Below are 19,052 nucleotides of genomic sequence, written 5' to 3'. Positions count from 1 at the left end.
CTGTCCAAGTCCTTTTCCTGATTTTATTTGAATTAATTAAACCTATCAAATGAATAGTTTACATTTTCCTGACAATACAGAAGAACTGCATAACTGAGAAGAAAAATGAGCAAGACTGGTATTGGACTTAAGTTGTTAATTGGCAGGACATCAAGGGTATTGAAGAGTTCTTCTCTCCAAGCCACATTATGGATGGTTTTTCACACAGGAAATGACAGGCAGAGCTATTGGAAAAGTAAAAGGATTGCCTCTGTCTTATCAAGATACACAGTAAATAGAAATGTCACAATAGGGTCAAAAGTTCACTTTCCTCCAGGGAAAACAGAAAGCACTGTAGTATATGCCATATAGTTTCACAGACATCAGGGACAATCTCTCCAGACCCAAGGCAGTAACACCTCGCAGTAATGTATTCTTTTTCACTTAGCCCATATAAAGGGGAAGGAAAGAACTTTTTTGTTCTTAGATCTAAAACGTCTCATTGACATTTAGGCCCATGGTTCATCAAATTGGAGTTGCTCCCACCTTCCTGAGAGGTTTTATTCCAAATAATGGGAATGAGATTAAATAAAATCTGCCATAGTGAATGAAAATGTGTCTTTTCACTTTTTTTTTTGTTGTTGTATCCTAATTACCTCTGATTTTAAATGTGCCAAGAGAATTGTACTTTCAGTTTATTTTTTAGCTGAAAGTCATGACAATGAAACCCAGACGATACGCTTTTCATCACCTTAGCAGAAATTTTGCATCTTTCCACAAAACTTGGTTATAGGAGGCTTTCCAAGCTCACAGGATCATAGGCAAGATTTCTGCGTGAAACCCAGAAAAAGTTACCCTTTATTCTCTGACTTTTCCTTATTCTCCATTGTGCTTGATTGGCTTACACTGCTTAGATTTAGGCTTTATACTCTGTATTTATATTCTTTGTGCTAAATACAAAGTCTCAATAGTATATAGTTGTCTTTAAAACTTTTCTGTGTGAATTTGTGCAAGCATTGCATGTAAGGTTGCACTCATAGTAGGTTCACTCAGAAATTTTTATATAAAATGTATCTGTATGCTACCCTCTGTACAGTTGATGGTGGAGGGGAAATCAAAACATAACTAGTTATTACTTTATGTAATTATGTGAAAGCTATTTTGTTTGACAATACTGTTTAGAGTGGAACTTAATGCCATTTATATTTCGCACAAGATATTCTTACTTTGAATTTTCGGGTTTTTACATACAGAAAATTGATGCACAAGCTATTGAAGAATTCTATGGTCTGACATCAGACATCTCAAAGAACTCTGAGTCTGGTTACATCCTCTTCTATCAGTCTCGGGATTGAGGGGGAACTGTAGTGAAGAAAGATTTTTATGCTTCGGATCTTCTGTATCTTGGAACGGAGCAAGCACTGAAAAAAAGGAAAGCAGGGAGCTCTGGGGGCAGTAGCACAATTTGCACACAAATAAGCAAAGAGTTTGAGATTCTTAGAACTTTTGTATCGTTTTAATTTTATTTGCTCAGGTATCGTGCTGACTACACACCTATCTCCGCTGTGTCCCATAAGCAAAGAGAGATACCAGCTACTCTTATAGGAAGGAGCTTTCTGTTAGGTGATACTATCTCGATAGTCCTAATTCAAAGCCCCTTAAGGAGAAACTTTCATGGACTTCTGTGGAATTTGCAGATTCAAACTGCACTGCCAGATTGGTGCAATAGGAGCATTAGGAATCTGTATTTTATACAGACTTTGTGTTTGAAAGGTAAAAGACTCTGAAGTTAGTTTCCTGTGCTTAAGTTTAAAAGAATAAAATGGGGAGGGTTAACATGCAAGCAAGAAGATATATCTGGGCCCAATACAATTGCCTTCTTGATGATAGTAGTTTAACTGAAGAAATAGACTGGTGTCAGGGGGGCAAGTATGTTTTGCTTCTCTGAAGGAGCTTACGTTATTTATAATGTATGACCGGGAGCAGTCAGTCAAGATTATGGCTTTTAATCTCCGTATGGGGAAAGATTTGGTTTGAAATAGTTTATTTTTATTTATAAATTATTGTAACTTAGGGGTTTGTGTGTTGTCTTTAATTCCAACAAGTACTGGAAATTTTATATATTCATTTGGATTAAAATAATGTATGTTTAAATGTTAAAGATGAGTCAATATAAACTCTAAAAACAATGCCTACAATGTCTGTAAAAAATGAATAATGCAGAAGAGTGATCTCCTTCTGGAGGAACTGGTATCTAAGTGGGGTACTTTAATTAAATTATAATATCCTTCTGTTAATGAGAGAAAAAAAACTGATCAAACTATTACATTAGAAAAATTTAAGAACATGTATCATAAGTGCAATGGTGATAAAATGGTCTTTATAGTTCTTTAATAATTTATTAATGTTTCATACTCTAAACCAGTTAGAATGACTTGGATCAATGTAAACCATTTACAGAATATTATTCCCTCTTCTAAAAATTGATTCACTTCTGTTCCGAATGGCATGGGTGACTACCTTAAATACCATGCAAGGTCTGAAGTATAAATTGTGTCTGAGTAATAAAGAGAAATAGGGCTGGAATGTCATGAGAATGAAGATAACCATAGTCCTTTAAAAGTAGTAGTTCTTCAGTCCTATATGGTGAAAATTTCTGAAACTAAGCAGTTTACCTTACATTAGGTTCATGAAACAGCATTAAGAATTAAATCTTGACAAAATACCTGGTCAGAAATGTGAACTATTGTGTTTTGACATTCTTCTGCTTATGAGTACATTGTTTGACAATAGCTGAATGTAATTTGTGGGAAGTCATGGGATGTGCATGCCAGATTATGGCAATGAGGTCTTTGATGGCCTTGTTTCTCCCTCTTCAACTAGTAGGTTTTTACATCCTTGTAATTGTATTAGGTTATTTTATTGATACTGTTACAACTGTTAAAAAGAATGTCTCCTGTCTGCTGCTACAACTATTTACTTACCTGTATCTTTTCACTCAGGAAATGACTTCACCTATTCACTCAGTTGAACAAATCTTTAACAGGGTCACTAAATAAATCGGGCTATTTAGCAACTGTCATGCTGTAACAAATTGCTTTTGTAAGATGCAAGGTTTCTAGAGCCTTGGTTTGGCTAGAATTATTTTATAGAAAATTATGTGTAATGGTTGAACCGCCAGCACTGTAAAGTAAAGCTTAACTATTGTGGGAGATACAGAAAATATAATTGGATTTGTCTTAAAGGATTCAAGTAGTTTTGAGATCATTTTCAGCCTTCTGTGGAAAAAGGGTTAGGGGATGAATCAATTGGATAATGGTGCACATTAGAATGATGAAGCTCTTTGCATTCTAAAGGTAGAATATTGTAAAAGAACTGTCACATTACTTTTTGCTAATTGAAAGTGTTTGGTCTGAAAGTGGTTTGTAGTTAAAAACTGAGGTTAGTTGCTAAATATTTTATACCCTAACAAATTTGAAAACATTTTGTTGTATCACTGGTTTTACTCCTGCAATGAATTTTTATAAGATACTGACTTTTATTTTGTATAGGGTTTCTGAGATAGTATTCCAAATTATATATTTCATTTTTCTTTTAGTGCAACTGCAATAATTGTAAGCTCTTGATTAAACTGATATCAGAAACTGCGAGTTAAATAAAAAAAGAGGCAAGTTATCAGAAAATGTAACTGGTTGGTATGTAAAATGTTACAGGATTTTTTCTTGGCTGTAATACAGTGGGGAGTATGGAAAAGTCATCAGTTGTTGTAAATGGTGAAAATTAATTGCTGTGTAACTATTTAAATGTTAATTGGGACTGCAGTCCCCTATTTTGTATATGGAACAAAAAACATCTATTAAATAAAGTATGTTCTCTAAAGGTAAGAACTGTATCCTTTGTGGAGCCCGAACGGTCAGTCAGCTGCCTCTTGTGCTTTTCAGTGTTTTCAAATCTAAAAAGTACCTGGAATTTCCTATATTAAGCTAACTGTCCTGAGCCATAGAGGGAGTAGGGTGTTGAAATATGACATTTTTTTAAATACAGTCATTTTTCTGGTGGTATACTTCTCCAGAAGTAGTTTTAAAGTAAATTGTTTGTTTCTGAGGTTGAGGAGAAGGGAGTGTTTTGAAATACTGTTCTTTCTTGACTTCCATTTCCTAAAAAATAAATCTGTACCTTGCTGTAAAATATGCAGCTGAGTTACTGAACGGATTTTTTGGACCACTGCCTTATGGGAGGGAAAACAGAAGGAAAGAAAAATAAGATTGTTTACAGCACTAACAGAAAAGAGAGGCTGACAAAAAGACGAGAGTCCAGCATCAGAAGAAAAAGATGCAGCTGGTTACAAATATCCATGTATGATTAGATATCAAGTCCTTCTTCACTTGAAGTATATACTAATGTTTGTAATGAATATCTGTACTTAACGATTTTACGAACAGTTAATTCCCTACCATTTTTGTAGTTGACGTGCCCACATCCATAGCCTTTAACTGCATGAAAATAGTGACTTGGAATTGAATTTTCAGAATTCTGTCATAAATCGGATTGCAATCTTTAGGTGACGTTCAGATGTTAGCATTGGGGGATTTGATGCCAGTTTGGATCTTCTGCTCTGCCATAACCTTTTGCCATCTGTGTAGGACTGGCAGGTATGACACAAGATACACAGAAGATCTGCATCCTTTTGGAGCAGCAGCTTGAAGACAGACACTACACACTGGCTTGTTCCCTGTGTCCATCTCGGTGTTTCCAAAAGCACTATTGCATACGCACTATTAGGATCACATACAAATGGTATTGCTTAGTTACTTTTTCTGTGGTGATATTTGTAAAGTTTAAAAATTGAAGTATCTCATGCCTTTAGTTACTTTCATTATTCCCTTATTAAAATTAAAGGAACTTTATCATGTGCTATTTGGTCCAGTCTCTCAGCTGAAGGTTTAAGATGATCACGTATAGACTTACTGCTAAGCTCATCCATGTAACTAAAAGGAATTTTATGTGGAATCTTCAGTCTTCACTTACTAGAACTTATCTTTGTTTCTTATATTTGTCTACAGAAATTTCTAATTGCTCTTAGCAGATAAAATTTTAACTGTGTAGAGTTAAAGTCTTAGACAGATCCTCTTAACTCTTTAGTAAAAATTAGTAGTTGTCCCTTAGTATAGTATACCTCCACAACATGGATTGTAGAAGAACAGGGATGAATTCTCTTGTACACAAAGCTTTGTCTACTTATACACATGAAGAGGTGACATCTTTGTTTCTGTTTAACTGCTGACTTTGTTCATTGACAGAATTCAGATTGGGCTGGAAGATTGAGGGTGGGAACTTTTAGGAAGTGTTGAAAATGCATCAACAACTGAGGATGCCAGAAAGGGTTGGATGGTGATTAGTTTGTTTGGGTTTCTTTTGTTGTGGTGATGATGATGATTATTATTATTAGGGGTTTTTTAGGTTGCCTGACAGCAGTTATTTGAAACTAGCATGTCATCCCTTTAAATGTATTCATAGATTAAACCAGAAGTACATTTATCTCTTCAGTTACCTTTATCTGTAAGAGGAAGAAAACTTACCATTAAGACTGGAAACAACAGATTCCAGAGATCTCTGTATGTAAAAGATGAATTTAGTGTTTGTTTGCTGGGTAGCTGACTTGCATAGTTAATTTGTAACAATCAGTCAGTAGCAGAGCTGCTGCAAAATGAACAACCCTTGAATACAGATTATGTAGAATATTAATTTCAATGATAATTGGGTACTTGGAGGCTTGCATATGAAGAGAATAATGTATCTTACATTATGCTGGGAGAGGTTAGAGGATGTTGAAGCCTTACACGACAGAAACCATAAATGTGCATTTTGCATTACCATTGCAAGAAGGAAAGCAAAGACTGAATTTCTTAGACATACTAACTTAAGATCAACACAGACAAATGCAGGGGGAAGAGTGGACAGCTTACACTGTAAAGCCACTCTCCGAAAGCAAGCAACCTGTATCTGGATTATTTAAACTTCTAGAAAAAGAGTCACAAGGTTATCTGCAATGTAATGCTGCAACTCACAGGTGATTAACGTACTGAAATGAAGTTGTAGTGAGGCAGAAATAAACTTTCTTTGGTGTGTATTCAAAAATTTCTGCAAAATTGTTTGCCTCTTACCATTTTTTTTTAAGTGAGTTAATTTCTAGGCTAAACCTAAGAATCTGCTGTTCCCTTGGAGGGGACTTGTGTAAGAATGTGTTGGATATATAAGGAGTGTTGTTTACAGGCATCACTGGTTTTGAAATGACTTAATATCTTCTAGTTTCTTCCCTAAAGTATGAATAAATTACATTCTTTCTTTCCCTAAAGGCTTGTGAAAGCTGCCTGCACAAGAGATTGTAAGGGCTCAGAAAAGGGCAAGGTGCTTTCTACGTAGCTCTTTGTATAAAGCTTGTGTTGGCAGCATTAGGGAGCTTGTAATTACAGAAGGATCATCAGTCGTGTCCTTGATCTGCATTCTGCAAGTTATGTAATCCAGGAGAGAAACCGAACAGTAGGATCTGTCAGAGAATATGGGGAAATAGCTTTACAATTATTTACGAACACGCTAAAAGTGAAAGCAGCATTTCCCCAAAAGACAAAATACATTTAATGTGGATTTCTGGTGTTTGGGGAATTTAGAGGGTGCTCAAAACATCCTGCCATGCTAGATTTTTGTTGTTTAATAAGGAGTCATGCTTTTGTATGTGTGTTTAGTTTGCTATTTAAGCCTGTATTTGAAATTTCCATCTGTACACAAATTTGTTAGGTTGATATGACTGTATTAATGAGTGCTCCTCCAAATACAATTTATGTATATATGTCAGTCACATGGAACGTAATCCTTTAGTGGTGTGATCTACAAAGCCTTTTCAGCTATTCACTAAGATTCATTTCTGTATTTTCAGATTTGATTTCAAGTTAGAAAAAATGGAGGATGTCCAAATATTAGCATGCTATATTAAGTGATTCAATATCCCTGGGTGCCTGAAAGTCTCACTGCTGCCGTGTATTGACTGTTCAGAATTTGAATGTCATCACATCATAACACAAGTTGATATATATCAACTACTTTGAGCTGTGATAGTTATTTCCACTCTGTTTCACTAAGTGTCGCTTCATTGTAATGGCTGCTTTAATCATGCCTCAAGAGATATGCTAACAACATTCAGCTCGAGTTACATACTTTCATGTGTGCATAGTTATTTGTGGTTCTGGAAGCTCATTATCCTAATGTTATGTTACATCAGTCTTCTATCTACATCTTTCCAGTCAAAGACGACTGCTGGTGCACAGCTATAGGCAGTGTTTGCAAAATTACTGAGCTGTATTTCAGAGTTGAGATCAATGTTTAAGATTTTTGTACTACTGAAAATATCTGTAGCTTTTTGTCTTCCAATCTTCATGCCTCTCTGGTGACAATACTCTTCAATATCAAAACCAGTTTGGAGTCATGGGATTGAACAAATACAGCCTTGATGTATCCATTTCTTCTTCTTTCTAAGGAGACTGAAAGGCATTCAACATAAAAAGATTGTTACAAAACCAGAGACATATTTGAAAAATGAAAGATGTGTTTTATGGAAGATATCCTATAGATAATTTTTGAGTTTGCTTAGCAGAGTTCAGTGTGGAGGCTTGGCAAAGTTACACAGATCTATCAGAATGAGTGATTGGTTATGTTAAGACCTGCTAGGAGCTAGAAACCACGGAGCTGTTGCTGTTTGCTAAGCCAAACGTATATTAGCAGAACCCGAATTTTGCAAAGCAGCCACCAAGAACCTTTTCTAGGGAAAAATGCATTCAGCAGGACTGTACTTGCTAAGCGTATGCAAGGCTCTGAGACAGGTCACTGCTCCATTTTGTTCCCTTTTTTTGGATAAAAGGGAGACCATGTTGAAGACACAATCCTGATAGGCATAGGTTAGGTATTCACTCACTTTATTTGCAATTTTTTTAGGTTTTTTTGAATTACAGAGTGTTGGGGGGAGGGACTACAGGTTGATTTCAAGAAGGATGTTCCATACATGTACTGCCACACCAGTAAGCCTCTTTATTTTCTATATATTGCATACAGAAAAAAATCATAATTCAGCAGAGGTGAAACAAGAAAAAGGTGGCTAGACATAAGGAGGAATTTCTTCTCCATGAGGGTGGTGAAGTTGCCCAGGGAAGCTGTGGCTTCCCCATCCCTGGAGGTGTTCAAGGCCAAGTTGGATGGGGCCTTGGGCAGCCGGATCTAGTGGGTTGTCCCTGCCCATGGCAGGGGGGCGTGGAACTGGATGGTCTTTAAGGTCCCTTCCAACCCAAACTATTCTATGATTCTATGACTATAGTTCCTAAACTGTTTTTTGTCTTCATTATTGCATTGTGTGCAAGATAACCTTTCCCCGCAAAATTTGTATTAAAAATTAACTTGGGCATTTTAAAACAAACGCAATGGATGATAGTTTTGTGCTTCAGTGAGTAATAGTAATTGTTAAAGAGTATAAAGCAGTGGAACACTGCTTTTGGCAAAATCTGGTAACTTCTAAAAATAAAATTAACTAGCATACAGACAGCTTATTAATAAGGATTCGACTGAGATGAAAAAAGCCCCAGAGCGCTGAACTCTAAAAGCAATGACCATTCTACCAAACTGGAGTGGGGAGAAGCTGTTTGTATAGGCTGATAAGGGCAGTGTGTACAATACAGATTGTCAACCTGCACTATGAGCTTCCAGGTCCAAAAAATGGCATCTCCTGCTGTTTATGCTGTGTATCAGATACTTCTACATACATCAGAAGACACAGCTGTTCATTCAACAGGAGACTTGCATAAAGAACATATCTATGATAATAGTTACAGCACATGAATATTTGTCTTTAACTGCACAAATATCAACTTCAATTTTGGAAATTGCAAAAATAATGTGAAAACACAGCTGTCATGTCCCCAAAAAAGAAACTTGGATTTATGGGGATGCTGAGTCATTTTCCAGAGTCCTGGATAATCCAATCCTGCTTTGGTGTTTCCCTTCAAAGAAATGTGTATCTCAGATAGCTGTCACAAATCTTCCCCAGAGGATCCCTGCCTGCCTGCCACTTGCTCTGCTATGGTCTAGCATTGCAGCCACTGTTGAATTTTGCACTGTGCCCCCTACACAAAGTGCTTCTAAAAATTCCATCTTATAAAGGATTCCTTGCAAAATTGAATATAAATTTGGGTAGAGGGCTACATTAGCTGGTTGCCTGCTCTTCCTGCTGTGTACAACAGGTACAGCAGCTTCTAGGACTTACGAGTATCCTTGATGTGGATTTCTATTGAAGTCATCCTTGAAGTTCTAACTTGCTTTGCTTGATGGTTTATAACTGAGGGGCATTTAGCATCTGCTCATGAAGATTATCTCATTAAACCATGATCTGACTTCAGTTTCCATTGCTGCCACGGCATTGTTAGAAGGCACTCCTGATGTTTCATGGCTGTTTACGTAAGTAGTAAGAACAACACTGGTTTTCTGTTTAGTTCCCTCACGGGCTGGATAAGATTGTAGGGGTCAGCATCCAGAGAGATTATAAAAATCCAACTAATAATTAGATTTAGTAGCAGTTATGTATTTTAAATATCTTTGTCATTAAGGACTGAAGGTAGTATACTGCAAAATCCATAGTAATTTCTGTGAAAGCGAGGAGTGCTGAGATTTTGTGATCTTGAATATCTGAGACAACAAACCTTCCAGGTGCTCCCTAAGAGCCTGTGGACACTCAAGAAGCAACAGCTCTCGCTGAGCATCATCATGGAGATGCTGATTCAATGCAAATTGCTTACTTTTTCTGGTCAAATTAAAAGCAACGGAATGATTTTTCCATTCTGTAAGCAAGGTCTACATGAATTTTGAGGCTGGAGGTGTTTTTAATTGAAAATTATTTTGATGTTTTGTGATTAAGAATTTACTGAAATACTTCTCATAGATGATTAAGTTAGGTGAATTAAAGTTCTAAATCTCCTTATATCAATGCTGGTTTCCCATTGCTGCTGTTACTTTTTTAGTTATAATAAGGAAGGTGTGAGGTCAGCTGTCACATTGGCACTCCGTTGTTTGGCAGCTTGGTCTGTTGTGGATGTCTGGATTATTGCTTGTAAAACACTGACACTTGCTAATGGCCAACTTGGGGTTTTTTTTTTCCACAATCTGTCAGTTCTTGAGTGTTTCTCCTAAAGTGTAAGGAGGGATTGAAAAATGTTTTGACATACTCATGCAAATGTGAGCTGAATACAGGCATGCAAATGCTTAAACTCTGCAATAGCTAAATATGGGTGTTTTCAAACAGCTACTTTTATGCTGGCAAAACAGGGTATGTATTTAAAAAAAAAACCCCAACTTCTGAAATGCGAGTGCCTGAAGCTAATAATCTCAATGTGATTTAAAGTTCTACTTGTCTTTTGGATATTTTTTCAGTTTTACCAATAAAAGTCTCCTCAAATAAGAAGAAGCTACATAATCTCAATGTCTTTGGAAAGGTTGTTCTAATGTAGATGCCTAATACGGAGCTGGAAGCCTAACTTCTTGAGTTAAATTGACAATTTTGGACTGATTCATTAAGAGAAGTTTTTGGTAGCTTCACATAAGGTAAAGAATCTATCTCGTGAATGGTGGTGAAAATCTACAGTTCTATATAACTGAAAAAAATTTTTTGCATTATTAAATCCTGGTTTTCTTAAAATCACTGGAGCTAGCAACAGCAGTGGTCAAGGCTTTAGACTGTTGCAAGTATGGCATAACAGCATAACTAAGCCTGTGTGATCACGGATTTGTGTTTATGGGTGATTAATGCTACTCATACAAAAATGCTAGTATAAACAGCAGAACTTTCACATTTTAAGTGTGAGAGAGAATCTCTATTTTCTTTAAATAGTCTTTCAAAAACAGTCTTTGCTCATAACTTTGCTGTGCTTAGTTAATTGCACAAATCTTTCACAGAATTAGGTCTACTCCTTCAGATACCATTTGGGGCTTGCAGAAAACATTCACAATAAATTTGGATTCCTCTATAAACTCAAATGAGTTTCAAACTGAAGCCGAGTTGATGGATCCAGCCAAACATAATTATGATTAATTCATTCACATTTCACTAATAGCTCTCTTTTTACCTATATGATTTTGAATCTTCAGGACTGAATTAATAATACGTGAAGAACTGTGCCTATTCTGTTTTCTTGTACTGTTGACCTTCGGTTGTTTTTTTCTTTGTTTTGGTAAGCATGCTTTCTATTTGAGAAGAAAAGCCTCCTTCTATGAAATGTGACAAACTAAACCACCGATTTATATAAATATATATTTGTAATTCTGTGAAAGTGTGTAGGTCTTACATAAAATACTGAAAGAAGCATTTATGATGATCGTGGTTTAATAAAGAGCAATTCTGAGCCACAGAATGGCTGGTTAAACTTAGGAGTTTTGTTTTGTAAATCATGCTTTGATTGCTGGATACTGGCCTTTCTCTAATGCTTGTCTTGTGCTCGCAGAGCCCTGAGAATAAAAACTAGATTTGGTGTTCCTGTTGCTATATTAGGACTGGTAAGCCAAGAGGAATGGTGGCCACTGTGCGTGACGCAATGTACTCAATTTCATACCAACTGCGATAAGTGTTGCCCTACATTACTCCGTAACATAGCAAACTGAAACACCACAGTTATAGAATTCATAGAGTTCTATGGAACAGATTTATCCAAATTCATGGTTTCATGAAAGGCAATTGAAGTTTCACTATGGGACTAACGTTCAGTGACTCCCAAGCAATGCTGATTGGAGAGAGCAAGCATTTCTGTTGGGATGCCCTTTTTCCTGGGCTCTGGGTATGGCTCTGGCTGTCTTGTAGGAGAAAGAACATTGCTGCAGAGTTCAAACACTCTTGTTAGACCAGTTGTTAGAGTGCTGTTGTAAGGAAAAGTAGTTGCATTCCTGTCAGTGGCGCATGCTTTTAAATGCAGGACTACATGAGCAGCTTTGTGAGAAAAGGTAATCTATTTCTGTTGAAACATGTATCTCTTTTGGTGTCAAACCCCAAATCCAGCAATCAACTTGGGCAAACAATGAAATTATGTTGGGGGGAGGGGGAGCTTTGGAGAAGTTCCAGCTTGTTGAGCATGCAGTGGGCCACCTTCAGTCCTGTGCTAGCTTCCAAAAGATACTGGCTCAGATCCATTGTGTTGCTCCTGGCCTTCAGAGTGCCAATGGAATGTGCTTCTACAGTCCCAAATGCCATCCTTCTCTCTTTGATTAGAGTCAACAGAATGGAAACCACCAAACTGTCAAAGGCCAGTGTAAAATCCCCTAGTGTGGTACAGGACTTTCTGAAGAGGGTTCAGCTCCTATTGTGTTTGTGCAGTTGTGTCTTCAGAGATACAGCTGGGTAGGAATTTTCCAGCAAAGATAATTTTGTGAGAAATCAATGAGCTGTGAAAAGTGAAATGTTTTGTGAGAATGTCATTCACCAATTTGTGGTGAAACAGATGCAGAGCAAAGAGACCAAGGGGTTTGCTTGCCTGCCTGCTCATTGGACAGGCTTATTGGGAACCTAGATTTTAGGACTCGTGCATAATTTTGGTAGGTGAACTCTTCAGCAGTAGGAGATCCCACCAGAGGAACCCTTAGCCTGCCAGGCTACTGAGTAGTCATGAGGGTTTAAGACAACATAAATACCAGAGGCTGCTGTGATTGTTTAAGGTCTTCACATGCTACAGTAGCTGCAGTCTAAGCACTCGGGTGTTACTGTGTGTGCACCAAGAGCCTGGATTAAGATTGCCTTCCTCCCATTCCTACCTTTTGCATGCGTGACTTCACAAACTTGATAATATTCACTGGTGTTTGTAACTTTCTGGATTTTAATGAAAGGCAGCAGGGCGAAGCAGAAGTGTTTTCTTTTGCTGATAATTTATCAGTCCTTAGATAAGGAATGGAAGTTTCAGATCTGTCTAAAACTCCTGGCATTGCTGTCTTCTGAACTGTTTGATATGAACAGAAATGAATCGTATGAGATTGCAAGTGGGCTTCACAGAGACTGTTTGAAGAAAATAACTGACCTTGAAGAAAGCTTCTGACTCCCCAGGCTGGAGAAGACTGTTTCTTGCTTAGCCCTTCATTGTCTCATGCCCACCCATGGCAAGTTTTTTTAATTGCTTTCTCATGCCATCGCCTTGTTTGCTTTTAACACTGAGGAACTGAACTATTGGTTAGTGAAAAATCAGGATCTGTTCCCTTCCCACACCTGTGTTCAGACAGCATCCGTGGTCAGATCAGGTTGCTTAGGGCTTTCTCCATTTGGATCTTGAAAAAGCCCAAGGCACAGGCGCTGCAGGCTCTTTGGGCAACCTGTGCTTGGCTGTCTTTGCTCTGGCAGTTTCTCCCTGTAAACCTGAACTTCTCTCTCTTCAATTTCTAATGATTATCTTTCACTCTCAGCCCACGTATCACAGAGAATAGCCTGGCTTCTATTTTCCATGTCTTAAAACCAAAGAACTATTATTACTTAATGTGACCTCTTACGTATCCAGCTGCTCCTGTGGGACACCTCTAAGTGGTACATGGCTCTTCATTTAAGGTGCCTCTTGCTGGTGTTTCTAACCAGGTTACTTATTTGAACTCTGTACCCTTCTCCATTGCTGCCTTCACACTTCTCATATTACCTCATGTATGGTCAGTCTGAAACAGCAATTTCCTCCTCTCCAGTCTAATTGCTCCTTCCCAATGTTTGCTTTCCCCTCACTCTCCCTGACTCTGGTCCTGTTTAATCTGTGTGTGTGAGTCTCAGTTTCTGTACAACCTTCTCCCCACCTCCGAACTCTACCTGAGTCTCAGGGCAGATATCTGCACCCACACAGTTCTGCTCTCTGTTCCTTTCTCTGCCTTCCTCAGCCTTGATTCCCAGTCCTGACTGATCCCACCAGCTCCCATCCTGCTCTCCCGCCCTCCTCCTTTGGTGTCAGTCTCAGACGTGTTCCCTCTGCATTCAGACTAGAAGTACTTGGCATCTCCTAGTCTGGGCTCGGCAGCAGGATTCTTCTGCTGCAGATTCAAGTCTAACCCCCAGCCTCAACCCCAGCGTTTGACCGGTGACTTTTGAGTCCCACCTTTGAGAAATGCAGATTCACAGACTCAAGGCAGTCTGTGTCACATGGTGTTACCCTTCATCAGAGCCCGAGCAAAGCTGCCTGCCAGACGGGACACCACCACTTACTCTGTTTTCAGCCTGAAACTCCCTCTCCTGTGCAGTGTTTTTGTTGTACTATACAAAAGCTACTTGCTTTAGTTCCAAGACTTCCTACCTGTCAGTGACCTGCTCCTCTTCTCTACCTGCGCTGTGGCTTGGACTGTCAGCTTAATTTTCCTGACAAAGTCACATTACCTTTTCTTTCATCTCCATTTATCCCTAGCAGGAATGCTCTACTTAAAATCTAGTCATCTGTAAACTAAAAGCACTGGCAGGATGACTTCATTATCTTCTTCCTAAGCAAAATTATCCTTGAAACTCACCTGGAAAATTATCTGATGTACTGTGTCTGCTGCTAATAATATAATTCTCTCCTTGTCTAATTTTAAATCTGTCCCGCTCACACCCACTTATATCTTCCAGTGAGTTACTGTGTTATCCTTAATTTGTAGAGGGGACCAGGTGATTACCATCTGTTTATACAGGATAAGTCCAGTGGGTCTGGGGCCCTGTATGCTATGGAAGGTCATTCATAACAATCATTATCTGTGGAGGATATTAGGCACTCAAATAGCAGAGCACTACTGTTAAGCTCAGATTTATACATGCGTTCCCTGTCACGGTGATGGAAACTTTGGTGGTGGGGGTGATTTCCATTTTCATGTTTTGTCCTGCATAGCAGACACATCCAGATTTCCTGGTGCTGTGATTAATCCGTGGCAATGGAAGCTGGGGGCTTTGGAGGGAGGGTGTCTCAGGGAGGCATCTGCAGGGTGCAGGGCTTCGGCTGCCCTGCGGCGATCCCTGGCTTCAGCATCACCTGTGAAACCTTGCCATGCTGAAACAAAATGTTGCATCTTTTCTGTGTGCAGCTGTTGTTCTGCTGCTGGGCTCAACAGCAGGCCTGTCTCACCTCCCCTGCAAAAACAAACCAAGCTTGCTAGAGGACCTCTTTCTGCTTAATGAAGAGCGTGTAACCAGCATTGAGAATTTCTGGTTTTCTGTTGGCAAGTAATGAGCGGATGCACGATGACCCCCTGGAAATTGTGCCTTTGTGCTTGTGGTGGGCAGTCAGTTGTTACCATCCATCCAAACGATGCTCCAGTGTGACACACTGTTTTTCAATGAACAGAGATGGAGTTTTCCCAGTTGCTTGGTGCTCCTGCCTTATGCGGCAGCTGCCTCCCCAGCCTGCGGCAGCTCCCCCAGGACAGCTAACCACTGCCTCAGGGGGCACATCTTCCCAGCACCCCCACCTCCCTTTTCCTTGTCAAAATATCAGCTCTTGTCCCTCCCCAGGAGATGTGAACAGCTTGGCAGCAAGGCAAAAAAACTCAAGAACAAACTATCTAGGAAGGATTTTATAAACATTGCACTAATTCTTTACAAAATGGCACGAGGCTGTAATCAGGAGTAATGAGAGGATGTGTGGTTCCAGCATGCCGCTAATTAAGTACTAAAAACCTGAGCATGGTTGTCAGCACCTCTCTCTCCAGTGATAATTCAAAATGTGGTATTCCTCCCCTGACAAATCCTCCTTGATGAATAAATAAAGTGACATTCGGTTATAATCACCTAAAGTTATGGCAGAGCTCGTTCACTGTAAACTGTTACATATCTAAGAACTGTTTCTGGAAAAGTCAAGAGGACTCATTCCAATTACGCTGAAACATGAAAAAGTATTGCTATATTTTTTTATAAACAGTTACTGAAAATTGCTCTTGTTATTTCCCCACAGCCGATGGCAGTAGCACCGCTTCCTCGCTTGGCCAGGTTCCAGCCCAGTCTGTGCTCTGTGCCTGACATGGCTTGTTGGGGAAATCACCTCCCCAGCTGTAATTTCTCCCTCCAGCTGGTGCCTGTGCAGCATTACTGTAGGGATGCGCTAATTACCTGGTAATAATTCAAGCAAATACAAGCACACCACTTTCTAATTTCTAGGTAGGATGAAGGTGATGGACGTTAGTCCTACGTTTAACAGCCTTCTGGTTGCTTTCCTGGTTCTTGCACTAGGCAAAATGTATGTAACCACCTTGCTGGAGATTTTCATATTTGAGTTTTGTTTCCTCTCTATCCCAGCTGAGAACAAATACACAAAATGTTGGAAACGTCGTCTAAGTCAGAAAGCTTCAACATGCAAATTTTTAGATTTTAAAATTTCCTGTGAAATGGATGTTACTTGGGGATTCATGTTTATACTTTACTGAATCAGTTAGGTTGGAAAAAGACCTTTCAGTTCATCAAGTTTAACCCTCAACCTAGTACTGGGACCTCTCCAGTTAGCCAGGACTGCCGATAAGTACTGAGAGCGGCTGGGTGAGCACTTCCACCAGATCCCTCAGTACCTTTGGGTGGATCCCATCTGGCCCCACAGACTTCCGTGTGCCTAAGCCTCCTTGAATTATGGAGGCTTCATTCTGCTCCCTGTCCCTGTTTTCCAGATCAGGGCGAACCCTGAAACCTGTGGTTTTGCAAGCCATGATGCAAAACATGCAGATAGTCCGTATTTATTGCTGAGATCTTGGAGGAAGGGAAAGCGTCTGCTTCTCTTTAGAAAACCCTCTCTTTTCTAGATCACACTCTTCTGTTTTGTGTTTGCAAAGGGAAAGCACACCCACTGGATGTTGGGCTGTGTGGAGATGCTGGGTGGCACTGAAGCCATCTGGCACATGAGGTCTTTCTGTGAGATGCTGGGGATGTTTGGGAGGCTTCTAGTCCTTGGCTGCTGCTGTGCTGGACCCTCCCCACCAGCCAGCAGCTCCCCCAAAGCCCTGGGGTGACAGCCTGCCCCAGCTATTTGAGTCTTCCAGCCGGGGGAGACCTAACCATGAACAACAGGGAAAATTTTCATCCCCAATGGACCGAAAATGCCTAAATTGTGGAAACCGTGATGGTTGGCATTACTGTTCTTGGTAACAGATTGAACTAACTGGGAGGTCTAAGGGGGCAGTGGCTGTTCAGCATCCCTGCCTGTGGCTCCGCAGTGTGCTGCTGGGAGCTCAAGAACCCCTTTCCTCACTGCTGCTGCTGCTAGCCATGTCCTGGGCGAGAAGTACATTTCCCAGAGCTGTGAAATTGGAGAAACTAGAGATGAAGGTGTCTACCTCTCCCTCTAACACTCACTGGAGAAACAAGAACAAAATCCGGATCAATGATGGCAGATAGATTGGCAGGGAGTGCTGAACTCAGGAGTTTGATGGGCTGAGTGGAAGGGTTGCTTTTGCTTTGGCATGGAGCAGAGTATGTGCTCTCGGATGCTGGTGACGTGCTGGGGTGCTGGCTGCCACACCAGTGGGATCCACAGAATCCTCTCCTCACCCTCTGCACCCAGCGTCTTCTTGCTGCCAGGCAGCTTCCCTCACCTGAGAATCTGAACCATGGAAAAGGTCTCCCTGAATTTTATGCCTCATGTGCAGCCTTCCCTCTGTGCTGTTTCTGCAGCAGCTTTTGAACCAAAACCTGCAGGAGTCTTAAGGGTCATCAAGTTTCCCCACACTGGCAGACGGGTAACAGAGGACACCCAAACAAATATTTCTAGAAGTTGTTTATTTTAAATTTTTCATAATTTTCATTATTATGAGGCATTGCGGAGTGAAAACCGTATCTGAGAGCTGAAGATAGAAAAAAATAAACTCACTGCCAAATGTCACTGACAGCCTCAAATCCCAGGGATCTCTCCTTGACATCACTGCCCTCCCAAGCTCTTCAAATAGTTCAGATTTTTATTACAGCAATTCCTCTGTACAGAAAGACTATGCTTTTTTTTCCAGGCTGAATATAATTTACTTCCATCCTAGTTTGTATTTTCCATGAAAAATTCTTTTTTTCCTCCAATAGCTCTATCAAAACACACTTCAGCATTCATTTTTACTGATTGTTTATAGTCCTTTGTTAGGTTTACACTAGGTCCTTTCTGAGAAGCTTCCATTAGGGGCCCGTAAACCTCAGTACAGGGAGACTGGTCAGAGGCAGGTAGGGTTAAATAATGCCGGGATGTTTTGATTCCAGGTATGGTATGAAAATATTAACCCTAGTACCAGTGCTAGGGCCTTAGTTCTGGTCAATCTGCCCTGCTGGTGTTTAGCTCTCTAGAAACATCATAAACTAGGGCATAGAAACTCCAATATCCCAGGAGTTTTCTGGCTCGGCTTCCAAGCCCTCCACTGTGGACAACGTTGTTAAAATTAAGGTCAGCATCCAAGTGCGCTGCCTTGGCTGAGACCAGCCCTCCTACTTCAGAGCATCCCCAAGGCTGTGCTACCGTGCTGCAGATTTGCACAAAGTGGGGAGACAGCTCTACTTCCCACCTAAGCAGTGATCTGAAGCAGTGGAGTCCAGGTAGCATTTGCATTTTTTTAAGGTGCTCTTCTAGCTCCTTAAATTGCAGTTCCAGCTTTGAGGCTAGATGGATGTATTAAAGTCCCACAAATATTACAGCTGTCATCAAAGGCAGAAAGACCTGAGTAGGCAGTCATTTATTTTTAGAGCTGATGGTAGACTCATAGAAAGGATTTTGCAACTGCATCCTTGGATTTCTTTCTACTTAATATGAATTATTCACCCACTTGCCACAGTTTGCTTGTCTGGAGGAGGCAGTGACTTGGATTTGCAGTCATAAACCCTTGCTCACCATGTCTGAGAATCCATCTTTGCGTGCCTTACACCAGCCAGCTTGGTGAGGGGCTTGCATCAGCCCCTCAAGTATGTCTGGTTAAGGCAAGGGAAAGACAAGTGGTCTGACAGCTCACTGCCATCGGTAGGGAGGAAGGGAGATCCGGTGTATCAGAGACTGAGGTCTGAGGCTCTTCATCATTGTCCAAACAGCTGAGGATTGCATGCTGCTCTTAGTAAAATGGAC

General features: G+C 40.0%; 1 protein-coding gene across 2 annotated transcripts in view; it reads left to right on the top strand.

The window, feature by feature from the left end:
- Positions 1 to 5,162, top strand: part of USP12 (ubiquitin specific peptidase 12) — a 34,322-nt gene extending 29,160 nt beyond the window's left edge. Inside the window, exon 9 of one of the 2 annotated variants that reach the window (XR_008447483.1) lies at positions 1,233 to 5,162. Coding sequence is in view for 1 of the 2 variants with exons in the window: in XM_054052434.1 (XP_053908409.1) it covers positions 1,233 to 1,334 (102 nt within the window). In the remaining variant the exon portion in view is untranslated. The remainder of the gene's footprint in view (positions 1 to 1,232) is intronic. The other variant, XM_054052434.1, reaches the window with a different exon arrangement.
- The last annotated feature ends 13,890 nt before the right edge of the window (positions 5,163 to 19,052 follow it).

The sequence above is a fragment of the Cuculus canorus genome, chromosome 1 (assembly GCF_017976375.1).
Source record: "Cuculus canorus isolate bCucCan1 chromosome 1, bCucCan1.pri, whole genome shotgun sequence".
Classification (NCBI taxonomy): domain Eukaryota; kingdom Metazoa; phylum Chordata; class Aves; order Cuculiformes; family Cuculidae; genus Cuculus; species Cuculus canorus.
This window is presented reverse-complemented; position numbering and strand designations above follow the sequence as displayed.